General features: G+C 41.2%; 1 protein-coding gene across 1 annotated transcript in view; it reads right to left on the reverse strand.

Moving 5' to 3' along the window:
* Positions 1-1,166: 1,166 nt before the first annotated feature.
* The window catches only part of LOC134551232 (cytosolic phospholipase A2 epsilon-like), a 33,075-nt gene continuing 19,110 nt past the window's right edge, over positions 1,167-15,131 (reverse strand). The window contains exons 12-22 of the mRNA XM_063398589.1: positions 14,373-14,410; positions 12,383-12,530; positions 11,388-11,524; positions 10,208-10,430; positions 8,625-8,739; positions 7,444-7,581; positions 6,393-6,500; positions 5,036-5,227; positions 4,094-4,260; positions 2,513-2,699; positions 1,167-1,375 (exon numbers count right to left, since the gene is read on the reverse strand). Coding sequence (XP_063254659.1) covers positions 1,167-1,375; positions 2,513-2,699; positions 4,094-4,260; positions 5,036-5,227; positions 6,393-6,500; positions 7,444-7,581; positions 8,625-8,739; positions 10,208-10,430; positions 11,388-11,524; positions 12,383-12,530; positions 14,373-14,410 — 1,662 coding nt within the window. The remainder of the gene's footprint in view (positions 1,376-2,512; positions 2,700-4,093; positions 4,261-5,035; positions 5,228-6,392; positions 6,501-7,443; positions 7,582-8,624; positions 8,740-10,207; positions 10,431-11,387; positions 11,525-12,382; positions 12,531-14,372; positions 14,411-15,131) is intronic.

The raw sequence follows: 15,131 nt of genomic DNA on the forward strand, positions 1-15,131 counted from the left end.
GTTTAAAAAAAGGCACTTTCAATAAAAGGGAAAAGGAAGCAAGTTTAAAAATGCAAGCCCACAACAAATGTAATTGGTGTTTTTGTGCTAGATGCCATGCATGGCCTTCAGATGGTTTTAAGATGGTCTTAGTTGTTTCAGGCTACTGACTCACTTCTACTCAGTTTGTACAGGCAGAACTAAAAAAAAAGAATTTTTTTTTGATAGGCATATGACCTAAACTCTTACAGTGAGTAACACAGCAAAGTTTACACTGTCTACTGGAAGTAAAATATTTTCAAGTACTTTTTCTTTTTAATATAAGAATAGTATATTCTATATATAGAAGTAAGGCAACAGGGAAAACAAGATCCAGGGTGTTTTATTTTAAGAGCTTCAAATTAAAGTGTTGAGGTTTTATATTTTGTCTCAGTACAAACCAATTAAAACCAACATAAATTAACAGGGAATTTTGATGTGCCCAAATTACACCCTTTGCTTTAAAAAAAAAAAATATGAGAAAAATCTTATGCCACTTCCTCCCAAGTTGTTCCTTCCCATCACATATGATTTATTCACAGCCCAGGAGAGCCCAGGATGTGGATGCGAATCATGGGGCGGGTTGTGTGCACACACTTGTCCCTCTTTACATTTCCAGCCTCTGTGGATGCTCTTCGGGACACTCGCAAAACAGAGTTGACCCAGGGATCCAATGCCAGATTCCAGTTGTGTCTCAGGTTCTCTTTGTTTTCCAGGGCTGGTCACACCTTGTGTTCCACAAAGCAGAGTTGTGGGAGCAGAAGTTTCTACTCCCTTTTCACGGCCTGTAGGTGTGTTGGCTGTGTTGTATAACCGTAGCACTGTGGCAGTAAAGAATTATTTTCCATTATGTCATATATTATAATAAGTTAGGCTTAAAATCACGCTATTTAAAAAATTTAACAAATGTTTTAGGCAAAGAGTGTTCTACAGACAACCTTAATTTATGGAACAAGACGTAAGTAAAAATTTTCCACATGATGTCTTTACTTATAGAGACCACTTCTTGGAATGGAAAAAACCCAGCAAACCACTGCACCAGCTGGGGTAGTTTCTGTAGTGCAGAATGGCAACTGTTTGAAAAACCTATGTCCCTTCTGGGTCCAGAGCATGAAAAACTCCTCTGATAAGGGCAGGTGGACTGGCAATCAGCACATTTTCTGCCTCCTCCTTTGCATCGCTGTCTGCAAGGCCTCCATAATCATCTCAGAGTTGTTGAGGATGTTGTACTCGCTGAGATTGAGCAGCTTGCGGTAGTTCTCATCGGTGTATCTGACAGAGAACATGCAGTAGGGGGAACAGGAGCTGGTCAAATCAAGCTGGCCTTCCTCCATCTCTGAGCAACAGCGCTTGACACCTGGAGAGAAAGAGTTGTTGTTGCTGGGACACGATGCTTATCTTAATCAGTGTCAATCTTTCCATAAAGTGTCAAAGAGCAGGACTTTCTCCTGAAGAAAATTCACAGGGTTTAAATGCAAACACTGCAGGTCGTGTATCACCACCCTAGTCAAGAGAACACTGTGAGTCTGAAGGAAGGAGGGCACAAGGGAGAAGTGAGGGATGGCATCACAGTGTTAATCTACAGCTTACTCAGAAACACCTGTCTCACTAAAGCCATGGATCAGGCAAGGATGTCAGCCTGAAGGGGCACTCCCAAAGCCGCTGTCCCTGCACTGCAGGTCCTTCCCTGAGCAGCTGGGACTTCCATGAACCTCAGCTGAGGAAGATTAATTGCTAGTAAGAGAATAGAATTAAAGTGAGAAAGGAGAAATAGAAACATGTGGAAACTGAGAGTTCCTGCAATGCTGAATAAGATCCAGGGTACCTGCCACCAGGACCATCTCTGCCATTCTGATTTTTGTGTCACACAAATTCCACAATAGCAATATTTTGGGCTTAACCTCCCTGCTATCAAGGAGCAGAGCAAATGCAACCTAGTAACCTGCAGTAAAGAAGGAGTACAAAGCAGGTGGCAGAAAGGAGTGACAGGCCCTGAACACAGCACAGTCAGTAAAATGACCCCGTGGCTGATGCTGAGAAAAATGACACAGGTTGCAGGAGTTCAGCCTGAAAGCCAGGTTCTTTCTCCTCCACCACTCCTATGTGACCCTATGATTCCTCAAGTGTAGAATTAAATACTTGAACAATAGACAATATATGCAGGGGGAAATAATCTGCGAGAGCTATACCTTTCACGGAAATAAGTTTTGCAATTAGGTAAGAACACTTCAAGTAACAAATGGGAGAGAGGTGAAGGTAAACACCATCCGTGGTAAACACCACAGACAGGGGCTGTGTTGGTTCTCTTACAGCCACAATGAAGGCATGAGTGAACATAATAGCTTTGGCAGGGATGGAGAAAACAATTTTAATTAGCTAAAGTGCTCCCCCATGAACTCAGCGAGCAAAGGCAGGCAGCAGCAGCAAAGAAGTTTCTGTCTGAATCAGAGAAGCAGCAGTGTCTTTTAATGCTTTGCCACTACTTGTAACTTACCAGGTGCTTTGTACTCTTGGAAGGTATCATTCACAAGGGGAAGAAAAATCACAATCGGACATCCTGGCAGATCTGAATCTTGGAAGATGTAGCACTCCTTCAGATTTTTCTTATCTTCGTCAGTCAAAGAAATTGTTGGGAATGGGATTTTCTGCTCTGAGTAGTATTTACAGGCCTTATCTAGAGACTGGAGGATCATAAAAATAGTCAGCACTAGAAATCAACTTCATTGTCTAAAGGCTCCAATTTGTCATCTACTATTAAGGGTTAGCAACTCAGATCCATAGGGTGAGTTGCTTATTATCAAGGGTTACTCTATCTATAATTACCACACATAGTAACCACATTGCTAATCACAAGCTGTAAACACCATTTCAAAATTAAAGAATTTACCCAGGACACTGCTTTTTGAAAAAAAAAAAAAACTGAAGCAATTTGCAGAGGTTTAGGGTAAAGGATTAGTTTTAGCAAATGAAAGAACCTGTGTTAATGCATTATACAATGTATATGTTATATTGTTAATGCATTATACATAATATACATAGTGCATTCTGTATAGAATTAACTAAAGAAGGAAATCACAGCAAGCAAAGACAGAAAAGAAAATGTTTAAGGTATCTTACATGCTTGGAAGACAGGAGATTAGAAAGTTAAGTTTGAATGTGCAATTATATCTCTGCCTGTGCAGTCATTATGGCACAGTATTAATTGAGATTAATATTTTACGGAGAAAATCTGAAGTATTAGGCTATGCTATATCTTTTCCCTGAAATGTTTAGTAAAATATCATGTCCTAATATGCACTGCTATTTACTCTGCACCATCTAATAGTGAGCACTATCAAGCAGAAAAAGGTTTCTACTAAAATGCTTTAAATTGTAGCAGGCTTTTTAGTAAGTTTTATCCAGACAACGAATGAGGCTGAAATAAAACTTCATTACATCTGTCTCATCCAATATGCAGCTTATTAGCAGTAGCACAGCTCTTCTCATTCTCAAAATGTAATTCTACTTAGGAAGGCCAAAGTGTTTAACAGTGAGCTGTCAACTAACCTCAGTTTCTGACATAAAAAGATCCAATCTTTTTTTCTGCCAGCTCTAATAGACAGCTAATTAACTTTATCTCCATGAAATGTGTTTTCTGCAGGAAGATGCTCATCACTGAATTTTACTTGTAGCACCTTATTTGTCAGCCCAGAAATTATCTGCAGCTGATATCCACTTAACCCTTTATACATTCCAACCTAAGTCAGAAGAAATCACTTCCTCATCTTTATGAATATTCCTGTGCATGGTCTGGAAGCCTGCTTGATTCAGCATAAAGCAGAAGAGGCTCCTCCCATCATTCTGGAAAAGACCATGCTGACACCCCCTTGAATAATTCAACATATTCATAAAGCAGAAGGAAAGAGTCCAGGAATGGCAGGAAGAAATAGGAACAGTATTAATCACTACAATGAAAAATATAGGGGAATGCAGATGTTATAAACCAAACAGCTGATAAAGATAAAACCAGCATGCTACAGGCTGGGCATTTACAAGTAAAAGGAGACACTACACATAGTAACAAGAACATTCTCACCGATGTATGTGATCCAGTAGTATAACTTAGATATATGATGACATCCACTTCCCTCTGTGGCCTTAAAAGTGGTGCACTGCTGGTATTGATGAAAAATCCAGCATCTATCATGCCCAGCTGATCAGGATTTTGCATCAGCTGGTTGGGACGTGAATCTAACACAGTATCTAAAAGAAAATTATTTTTTTAATAAGAATAGATCTGTGTGTATTTTGACTGGAAAAAGAAGAGTAAGGTGGAACTGACCATTCCGGAGGCCTGGTTTAATTTAATTGCCACACTACTAGATAATCAAACCAGCATGAGAAAGACTGCAAAATATCTAAGTTCTGGTTCTGAAAAATCTGTGTTGAGTTTCCAGGCAATATATTGCATTAACACGGTCACACCTATTAGTACCAGTAAGCTATGTCTAATAATTAATGTGCATCTGCCTTGCTTCATTTCAGTCATTGTTTCATCTTCTATCCATCACTGATTTGGAGAACAAAGTGTTTTCAATCCTTTATACATTTGGACTTATGCTTCCCACTCAGTCCCCTCTTCTTTGGACTAGAAAGCCCCATTACTTTCTAGTTTTCTCTTATAGGTAGGTGATGTTTCCTTGGATATTTCAGTCCCTTCTGAAGCTAGAGGTATACCCTTGCCAAATTAGGCTTTCTGCCATGTTCACCATGTTCTCTGCCACTTTAAATTTGGTTCTGGCACCTTCAAGTCTACTCTCTCAGTCTGGACTGAGGTCTCTGCTGAAGAAAACAAATACAAATATTAAGTCTTCAATACCTGGCAATGCTACAGTCTTAGTGTCTTCTCTCTTGTCAGAAAATAAACGTTTTGTTGGGAGGATATTTATCCTCTACCTAGCCTGACAGGCTTCTTTCCTAAACTCCCCACCCCAAAACCCCCTGCGAATGATGCCAGCTGAAAGTCGGTGGCCCTCACCTTTCCAGCGACAGAAGTGCTTGTTCTCCATGTAGTTGTTGTGCAGCTGGTAGCCCTTCAGGAAGTTGTGGTGCTGGGCCACGGAGAAGCGGTCGGTCAGGGCCCCGCGCAGGGCGCTGGACAGGGGCCCGGGCGGTGTGTACATGCGCGTCCTCAGCTCGTGGGGCCGCGTGGGCAGCACCGGGTCCTCGTCTGGAGGAGGGGGGAAAAACTGCTCGTTAACTTCTCTGGCCGCCCTGGTGCAAAGGAGCTCTCAGGGGCTCTTCTGGGATGAGTCACTGAACACGCACAAACGCTTCTGAGGGAAAGGAATGGCTGCTGGACAAAGCTCTGCTGGTGGTCTTAGGCTTTGGCCTGAAGACAGTTCATCAGAAGCAATCTTTACCCTTGGAAAAAGGACAACTTAAGGAAATTAAGCAATTCAGGAAATGTTCTGTCAGAGGTTAAATGTCCTCACAGGAAGATAACATGAAACAGACGCAGGCGCGGAGAAAATGGGCTGATGAACACGCTCCTGCTCAGTCAGATGGGCAACAACAGCAACCACGCAGGCTATTGCAACAGTGACAGCTGCTACAATAATCACTCATGGCCACATGAGCATGTGCTTAATCAGCAGAGCGAGGGCAGCCCAGGAAAACCTGCAGCATACATTCACATTCAGAAACTACAGGTAGTTTAGGAGGTGGGTAGATGGCATATGGGTGAAAAGCAGAAATATGGCACAAGGTGTGATTTCTAGAAATGACAGTCTGCTTTGCCAGCCCAAGAGGCTGACAGCGCAGCAGGAGAGACTTGGTGGTTTCCATGATTGCACATCGTATTTCTGTATTTTTCAGGATGTCTGTAATTATAGTTACTATCATATCAAGTGATTTAGCAATAAAATCACGGTTTCTGTATTGCTTCAGAAAATACCCTCTGGCCCTCATTTATCTTTGAGTCAGTATGAATCCAATGCAGTAATTACTGTACTGAGTAATAAAATGAAAACCTGGGAAACATTGATTAACCAGTTGATATTAAGGTTTATTCTCCACATAGGCAATAAAAAATACCATATCGTCTGCTGCTGGTTCTTGGTTCTCTGTGGCTAAGTGAGAACTGTAATGCCAGAACACTTACTGAGAAATGTCTAAAACTTCCTCTGAAGGAACCAGTAGTGCTTTAGTAAATGTTGTAATTACAGCAACTTTTCCCTGATTATCCTCCTCCTTTTATTCTATACAGTGTGTGGGGAAGTCACCATCCCTTAGTAAGATCCTATAATGCCAGCTTCAGCAAAGTTGGCAAGATGATGCCAAAAGCCACATAGGAAAATAAATGATCATAAATGAAAGACTTAATAATTTCTCACCAACTTCCTCTATTCTGTCTTGTGTCCATCTCTTCCAGAAGTCCTCTGAACTGTGGGACAGGCCCCATATTTGTAAAAGGTTCACAGAAAATATACTGCTCCACATACCTGTAAAAGGTTTTAGTAAACACAAGGACACATTTTAACACAAAAATGCCCTCTTCCTTCTATTTTGACCTCCTGGGTTTATTTTTTTAATGGGCTTAATGCAAATATTTCTAAGCTTCCATACTGTTAAATTCCTCTTAACTTTCTATGTCACTGATTCAGGTCATGCTACCATCACCTTTGTGCCTAACCTATGACACAGTTTTGCCACATGGTAAAGAGAGCAAAGAACATGAGGCAAGTAAAAGAGAAAAAAAGACACACTTGCTCAAGAGGCAAAACAAAAAATTCAGATAACAAATACACCACAAACATATCATTTTCCATCCCCATCTTCCTTTCTCCAGCTTGTCTTTTTCTGCACTTACTCTGATCAGTAAATCTTTCAAACACCCTGAATTTTTTCACAAGGGGATGAACTGGCTTTTCAGATATTTGTTTGTAAGACAAGATCTCACACCACAGTTTGTAAAGGCTCACACATGCAACGGGCTCCAGCTCTACTGTGCACTCTTTTCTCCATCCAGGATTACCTCTCTCTGCCTCAACACAGAGGTACTGGTGGCTTTGTTGACAAAACAGAGTGCCACCATATCACCAGTCATTGTAAATTTATATCTATCACAATTGGACTTAGGGTGGGGTGCATTCAGAGAGGAGTCAGAAGAATAACCAAAGAAGTAGGAGCTATTACTTACAATGAAAGAATTAAGGATCTTCATCTATTCCATCTCTAAGACACAGACAGCTCATCTAGCAACACAGTGACAAGAAACTGAAAAAATAGGTCGGGGTGTTTTTTTCTGTATACTTTTGGATAAACTAGCACTCCCATTTCCCAGCAGGCAGGGTTCAGTATGCTAGGACAGAACTATCTACCCACTGGTTAACAGCTTTACACCCCTCCAAAGTGCCTGTGTGCCAGGACAGTGGTATACATCACCTTGAAGGTAGCAGATGCGGGATTCGGGGAGCTTCTTTAACAAGCGGCCCATGAAGAACTCGCTCCCGAAGTGCTCCGTGCGGACAAACGCGCCGTACTTCAGCAGCCCCACCTCGTAGGGAGTGAACTCCACCCACTCTGCAATACAGCCACAACGGGACACTTAGAGGGCTCTCAGACAGGTGTGGGGAGAGGGGAAGCTTGGTCTGGGTTATGTTTAATACGCTGCCTTTGCAAAGCCTCACTCTGAAGCGCAGATCTCCCGGGAGCAGTCTGAGCTTGGGCATGGTGGTGATGGAGAGGCAGGAGCATGGTGCTGGTCGTGGTGGGGCTGCTGGTGGCACAAGTGGCACACTGGGGGCATGGCAAGGCTTCAGGCCTTGCACACCCTGTGTGCACACACCCATCCAGGGCTTTCCAGCACGTGTAGTTTTGCTCTGCCCTTTCATACGCCACGTCCAGGTGACAGTACTTCACCAATACAATTAATTTATCTTCCATATATAATTGTTTATGCACAAAGAGGGTACTCAGCTCTTCAGAAATTATTTTTTCTGTAAGAGACCAATTATACTGTCTATGTGTGGTACTAATGGTGACAGAACCAGTTCTTGACATTCTTTGATATCCTCTCCAAGTGAAATGCAGTTGTCTGATATAACTGCAGCATAAGTGAAAACTGGGACAGAAATGTCATGGACTGTAATTTCATTTTCATTCAGAAATGGATCATTTTCTTGCCTCAACAATAAAAAAATTTGATCTGAATTTTTCTCTTCTCCTTCTTCTCCATCTGACCCTCCATAGGCAAGAAACACAAACAAAACAATGAGAAAAGCAACAGATTATTTGGGAACCTTCCCAAACTCTGCCATAACTATGTGGTCATTCTTCATATGGAAACAATAACTGGCCATTGAGAAAAAAGCAATTATCGGATAATTCCAATATTTCTCAAAATGGCCTTTCTGCCAGAATTTCTACAGTGAGTGTCTAGACAGTGAAATGCTGCTCCTCGAAACCCTTGTATTAAAATTATAAGGCATGGAGGTGATGGTTATTTCTCCAAAGAGCAACTAACACATCAGGATGGTTTTCTCCAAGTGCAACAAAGGAGAGAAGAGTGATGGCAGGAATTCAGCCACCAATTTTAGCCTCAGGATCCAGAACAAAATCCTTACCTTTGAAGTCATTGGTGCTATAACTGTCCCGGACACAGACTGACACATAGATGGGCAGTGGGTTCTGGCCATCACACAGTGCTTCTTGCTGCTCTGAAAGCTTGTGGGGGTCTTTCTGGTTTTGAAGAAAAAGTGTTACATGAGAGAAGGTGGAAACGACACATGGTGAGCTCACTGGCCTGATGTGGGAGGAGCCGGGTGACCCCAGAGGACCCTCAGCACTCAGGACACACCTCGGCAGCTCCACCACACTCCACTGCAGGTACCCCCACCAACCAGCACAGACCAGCTCCCAGGCCCAGCCTGCTTTGGGCATGGATTCACAAAAAGATGAGGAGGAAGATGACTATTTCTGCACACGTCTACATGTCTAGGAATTACTGTCCTGACAAGTAGAAGCAGGGGTGGGCTGCTCCTTAGGCTGAGGAGTGTAGTGAGCCATCCTTGTTGTCCTGAATCTGAAAGAAGCCCTTGAGCCTGTTGATACCTAATTTCCTTTCCTACCACACAACAGCTATCACAGTCTAGCCTTGCAAAGGAACTAAAATTTTGCAGCAAATTTTTTGCACCCCACCTGGTTTCTTTTCTGACAAAGCATATTCTCATTGAAGAGGTTTATAAAAAATACGAAATCCCATGAACGACTGAAAAATTTAAGAGTAGCTTGTTCTGGAAGATTAGGGAGAGGTTAATGGCTACATAGAAATAGTCAGCACTGCTCAAAGGGAAAATTGCTTAGTTAAATTGTGAGAGGGACCTCATCTAGCTGAGATTAAAAGAAAGGCATCTATTCAGCTCAAAGGTGTGCTTTGTTTAATGCCTAGTATTCCTCTCTATGCATTTACATTCTGCTTACATATACATAATGCTATATATGTAATTACATAAAAATAAACCCAAATGAATGGTTGAACGACTGTAATCTTTCTGCCCCCATTGGAGGACACTTCTGTTCAATCCTCAACCACTCACCCTTTCCCACTTTCCAAGTGCCAAAGCACACATCCTGGAACTGGGATCCAGATGGGGAGAAAAGGAAGTGGACTGCTGTACCATAGGGGTAGAAACCCCTTCAAGTAACAGGAAAGCAAATTTGAAATTACTTATAAAAGTATCACTTAAACCATGTGAGTAGTGCTTCTGAGGAAAAGCAAAGCATGTACTTGCCTTCAGTGTATGTGCATATCAAGTTACCTGCCAGTGGATGCAAGTCACTGAACATTCTAGCTATTTCAGGATTGCTTGAGATCGTTTTTGCATTGTTGAGATTGATCTGCTTTGCATTTTGAACCCTTTTTGCATGACTAATTTGCATCTCAGATGCAATTCCCAAGATTGCCTTCATTTCCATTTAAATACCAGCCAGTGTTCAAATGGCTGCATCCACAACTGAATTTATTAGCACATAAGATGCATTTTTTTCTTGGCAAACTATTAAAGGAATTTTAAAAATCTGCTGTTTTGTTAACACAGAGAATTCCCCTTTGCTTTGAGGTACATTCTCTAAAATGACAGATTAGTTTCCTCTCCATTCACCAAGGGAAAAACAGATGGTTCTCTAAGAAATGGAATACACGTCATACCCCCTCATTTAGTAAGTACTCGATCATGAGACCCCACAGATCTATAAATGATGTCCTGTATCCCTCTTCTTTGCGCTGGCAGAGCTGCTTGTTGTAGTACTTCATGCGATCCATAGAGAAACAGCCCATCTTGCATTTTGTTGCTTGTTTTTGGGCTTCACTAATGTGTGAGTCTAGGTCCTTCTGTGACCAGTAGGCGTCTCTGTATAAGTTGGCCATGGTCCTGGAGAAAGACAACAGACAGCAAAAGTCAAAAGGAGCAAAATAAGACTGGAAATTTTGTGCTTTCAGATGTCAACATTTAGGGATTCTCTTCTGCTCACACATACTCTGGTTTAGCTGCTCCATCCAGCAGAATATGAACACTCCAGAGTTTCTATGACTGTTTTTAAAAACAGCCCTGAGGAACGAGGTGAGATTTTTATGTTCTTGACCTTTTTTTTTTTTTTTTAAGTAGAACTGGAAGAAAGCTAAGGGATAAAACTGCCAGGTGTGAACATAGGTACATTTGGGAAACACAAATTAGGCAGAAAATTATAATAAATTTTTTTGCTTGTCTTTTTGAACCTTAAACTCATTCATATTGGTCACTCTCTCTTGACTTGATTCAATTAGTGTTAATATGATGATATGACTATGCTTTATTTTAACATCATCCTCTATTTTACCAGCCTCCTCTGCATGGGACATTCAGACATTAGGCAGCTGTAGGTCCTGTGAGCAGGGAATAACAGTGCCCAGGGAAACACAAAACTGGCAGGTTGCAGGGGTAAGTGTGCACTGTCCAGCAGTTTCTTAGAGTTAGAAATCAGAGCCAGTCTCAGAAGTTAATGGGACCACAATAGCTGGGATTCAGTAGAGAAAGGAAGAGGTGTGATGCTATGGGCATCCACATTACATCCACAGTAACTACTGAACTAATACTGACTTGAAATAATATGTGTAATTGTCATATGTACATTTAACTGCTGCACATGTGAAGTTGATAAGCACAGTAAAGAACTGCTTATACAAAAAGCGTACACCAAATCAAGCTAATATTTCATGGCCTGTTACTGAGAAACTCATTTATATGATGTTTGAAAAAAATCTCGTGACCTTGTCTGCTTTTAGAAGCTACCCTGTGCAGCAGTGTGACCCTCCAAAGGCCTGGTCAGGCCTCCTGCTCAAGCTGGCTTACCATGTGGTGCCAGACAGCCCGCTGATGTATGTTATACAGTCCAGGAGATTTAACTTCTTGAGTCCCATGAGGCTGCCATACAATCCTGTCATCGACTTCAGTCCTCCACCTGTCGTGATGATGGCCACGACGGGGACCTGTTGGGCAGAGGGAGGAGGGGACATTCACACTGACAGCGCTCAACACTGCATCCCACACTGCAATGGGGTCTGGTCACCACAGCCAGCCCAGGTCCTGACCTCTGAGCCCAGGTCCCTTTTCAGAAGGAAAGACTTCTACTGCCACTCATTTCCCTTTGGATAAACATGAGCTCAGAGATTAACCCAAACTTGGATTCTTGCCCATCTCTAGGGTAAATACAGGCAGACATGAACAAGAAGAAACCTTCTGTGGAAACAACAACATATTTTCTGTGCATCTCTCACTCCACCACTGTTCTTATTTCACACACTGACTACTTCTGTATGAAAACCTGCATGCCAGTCCCATTGAGGAATACTCAGTTCACAGCCACTGTTGTTAAGCTACCCTCAGTAATTATGTTATTTTTCAGTATCTTCAAGTTATTTTAAAATAAATTATATTTATTTTAAGGAATTTCAAACCCACAAGAAACAAAAGATATAAGAAGCACTCAAAGATGTTTGTCCTAATCCCTTACAAAGTAGTGAAATTGGAATAAGGGAGGAAAAAATGTAATGCATTTGCTGTGTAATGCATTCAGTATTTCTGAACCAAGCCAGCTATAGCTCAGCATGGCAGGAATGAACGCACCTCAACTATGACAAATTCCAAACTGATAGTAACGAAGGACGATGACTCCAACTAGTGTTTTCAATAACAAACCTTGGCAGCAGAAGCAAATGTACTTAAGACACATGGACCAGCTGGTACCTGCACAAGAGATTTGTGTGGCCTGTTTTGCTGACCACTCATTTACAGGAGTACATGAAAGCACTAGAGATTCAAGTTCTATCCCATCAGCACTCACGTACTTCTTGATCCTGCAGTTCGTGTGGTAGGTGAAAAACATTTTTGAGAGCACTTGCTACATATCTCTTTCTTTTCCCCAGGAAAGCCATCTCTTCAGAACATAAGTTAAAACCAAAGCGCATGTCCAGGTCTTGGTGGCAGGAACAATTACTAAGATAAAAACAGACACATATATTAAATATTAATACACCCATATCAATCTCAGGACATTGATCAAAGTTAATCTACAGCACTCTTCCCTTCAAACAGGATGATGCAAAATGACAGGAGCAAGAGAGAATAATTTTAATATTTTCAAAAGCAAGAAAATTATGTCAATTAGTAAGACTAACTAGTGTAATTATGCCCAATTATTGCTAATTGGAAGAAACAACGTAGAGTATTTACAAATAAAAAATATTTAAATAAATATTCTACAGTTTAAAGACTGACAAGTTTAGAAAATCCATGCAAATGGTCAAAAGTGAAAGTATCGATTCCCATTTCACAGGTTATTTTTCTCATTCGAAATCTAACATAACAGCCGATTTTCAAAGGCTGGCACTTTCAAGGTGAACGGAAATTCTCCTTTTGAGCAACTGGAGTGGGACGGCATCCCCCTCTAGCGGCCAGCGCCGCTGGGGAGGGTGGCCGCGGAGCAGAGCTCCTGCAGAGACCTCGGTGACATCCAGCCCCTGGATGGGCAGAGATGCTCACCGGGCAGGATTCCACCCCTGCTGCTCTGTTGTGTCCTCACTTGCGCAGGCTGCTTCAGGGGTCAGCGCTGGGAGTTCTATTCCACATCAGCCTTGACTCAACAATTGTAAGGCTCATCTTCTCCCAGAGGAGGATTTCACTGGTGTCTGTTTCGAAAACTGAGTAAATCATTCCCTAAGGCCCCACAACTGTATTTCATTCCCTGGGCATTTATGCTTTTCTGCTCACTAATCTCCCTCCTGGCTCTTCCTGCTCTGTTCCTACAAGACATCAATAGGCACGAGATGGTCACGGTCAGGTCAGAGCACCCTGGCCAGGCATTGTCAAATGCCAGGGCTTTTTCTTCCAGTGACACCACCTCTCTCTTCTACTGGGCCCATAATTTCTGTGAAACTAGTAAAAAAATGTAATTATGAGCTTTCTCCACCACCAGACTTGGATAAAATCAGATAAATTATTATAACCTTATTTGTAAACGAAGACACACAATGGGATTTGAGTTGGGTGGAGCTGCAAAAGCCAGTTTCTATTGTAAATCAAGATCCCAACAAACTGTTTCTAATGTTCTCTGAAAATAAAATAAATAAGCAGGAGGTGTTTTTTCCTGTTGTGGAATAAAACCGACCACTTGCTGTTTTGAAATGAATGACAGAAAACTCTGTTTGAATTCAAAATTATTTTTCCTTTTATTCCTTAGTCAGACATACACACAAAAATACCAGTTTGCCCAGTTCTGTGCGTTCCATACAGCTACGGAGAACCTGAAGTATCTCCAGGTTTACTGATGAGTATTAATGAGCATGTCTACAGATGTCAAACCACAAATTAACTTGTCTACCTTAGTTTCTACTCAATATATAGTATAACTGGACTTAACAGAATACAAGCTTCATCACCATTGAATAGTGACAGTAAAGCAAAAGATAATTCTTAATTCCTGATTAAATTAAATGTTTACACCTGACTATTCTTTTTGTTGTTGTTGTTGTTATCAGCTAGTATTGTTCTTTTTGTGAATTTCAGAGAATGACATTGACCAAAGAAAATTATCTGTGGTCAGAAGGAAAGAGATAATGCTGAAATAGACACATGTTTATTTTAATGTTTTATCAACTGATTAAAGCCAAATCTTCCTAAGGCTAATTATGCATTATATATTGTGCATGTATTTTATGTTTCATTATAAGCACTTTCTAGTTTTCAGAGTGAGAATGCTTGCTTGTGTCATTTCCATGAGGCTAAAATACTACCAAAATCAATGAACCAAGTCTTAAGGAATAGAAGAAAACCTCTTACCATGCTTTTGCTGTCACATTCAAGTCAAATCTTTTCTCCTGGAAAACAAGGATGCATAATATTTTAATTTTAATTTTAAATTTTCTATTTTTCCTTTCTGTCTTGGGGTCAGAGCTTGATTTATACCCCAGCAAGGTCTGGCAACCACAAACCTAAATATCTGAGATCTTGGCATATGTTTCCAAAAGCATTCACTTATCATTAGTGGAACATCCCTGCCTACAGATCCTAAATCCTTCCAGGCTGCAGAAACCATTAAGCATCCTGGTACAAGAGGTTAGTTCCTAGGACTCAGGCAGTAGGTCCCATTTCCTGTAGTGCTCATAAGCTTTCTGCAGCATCCTGAATTACCTTTTTTTCTGTGTGTGTGTGTTTTCCATTCTTTATGCTCTAGTACATAGCACATCTTTGACATCCTGGCCATAGTCTCACAGTGAAGAGACTGCAAAGTCTGTGTTTGCTTCTGCCCACACTTCATCCTCTCTTAAAAATCATTATTTCTGTCTATCTATTAAGTGACAAAATGTGCTTTTCTCTGAGAGGATGTCTTAATGGTTCTTTTAAATCAATATTCTCATTATATTATTTAAAACACAGACTCTATGACTAATATTTTCAGCATATTTCAATATATTGTCCTCTTAAATACATGGCTGACTAAGGACAGGTTTATTGATGTTTTCCTATTTTGTGCTCAAGGAGCAACTTTCAATTTGCACCCTAAGCAAAGGGGGAGTCAGTGAGTCTTTGGGTAAACAG

Source organism: Prinia subflava, chromosome 5 (genome assembly GCF_021018805.1).
Source record: "Prinia subflava isolate CZ2003 ecotype Zambia chromosome 5, Cam_Psub_1.2, whole genome shotgun sequence".
Classification (NCBI taxonomy): domain Eukaryota; kingdom Metazoa; phylum Chordata; class Aves; order Passeriformes; family Cisticolidae; genus Prinia; species Prinia subflava.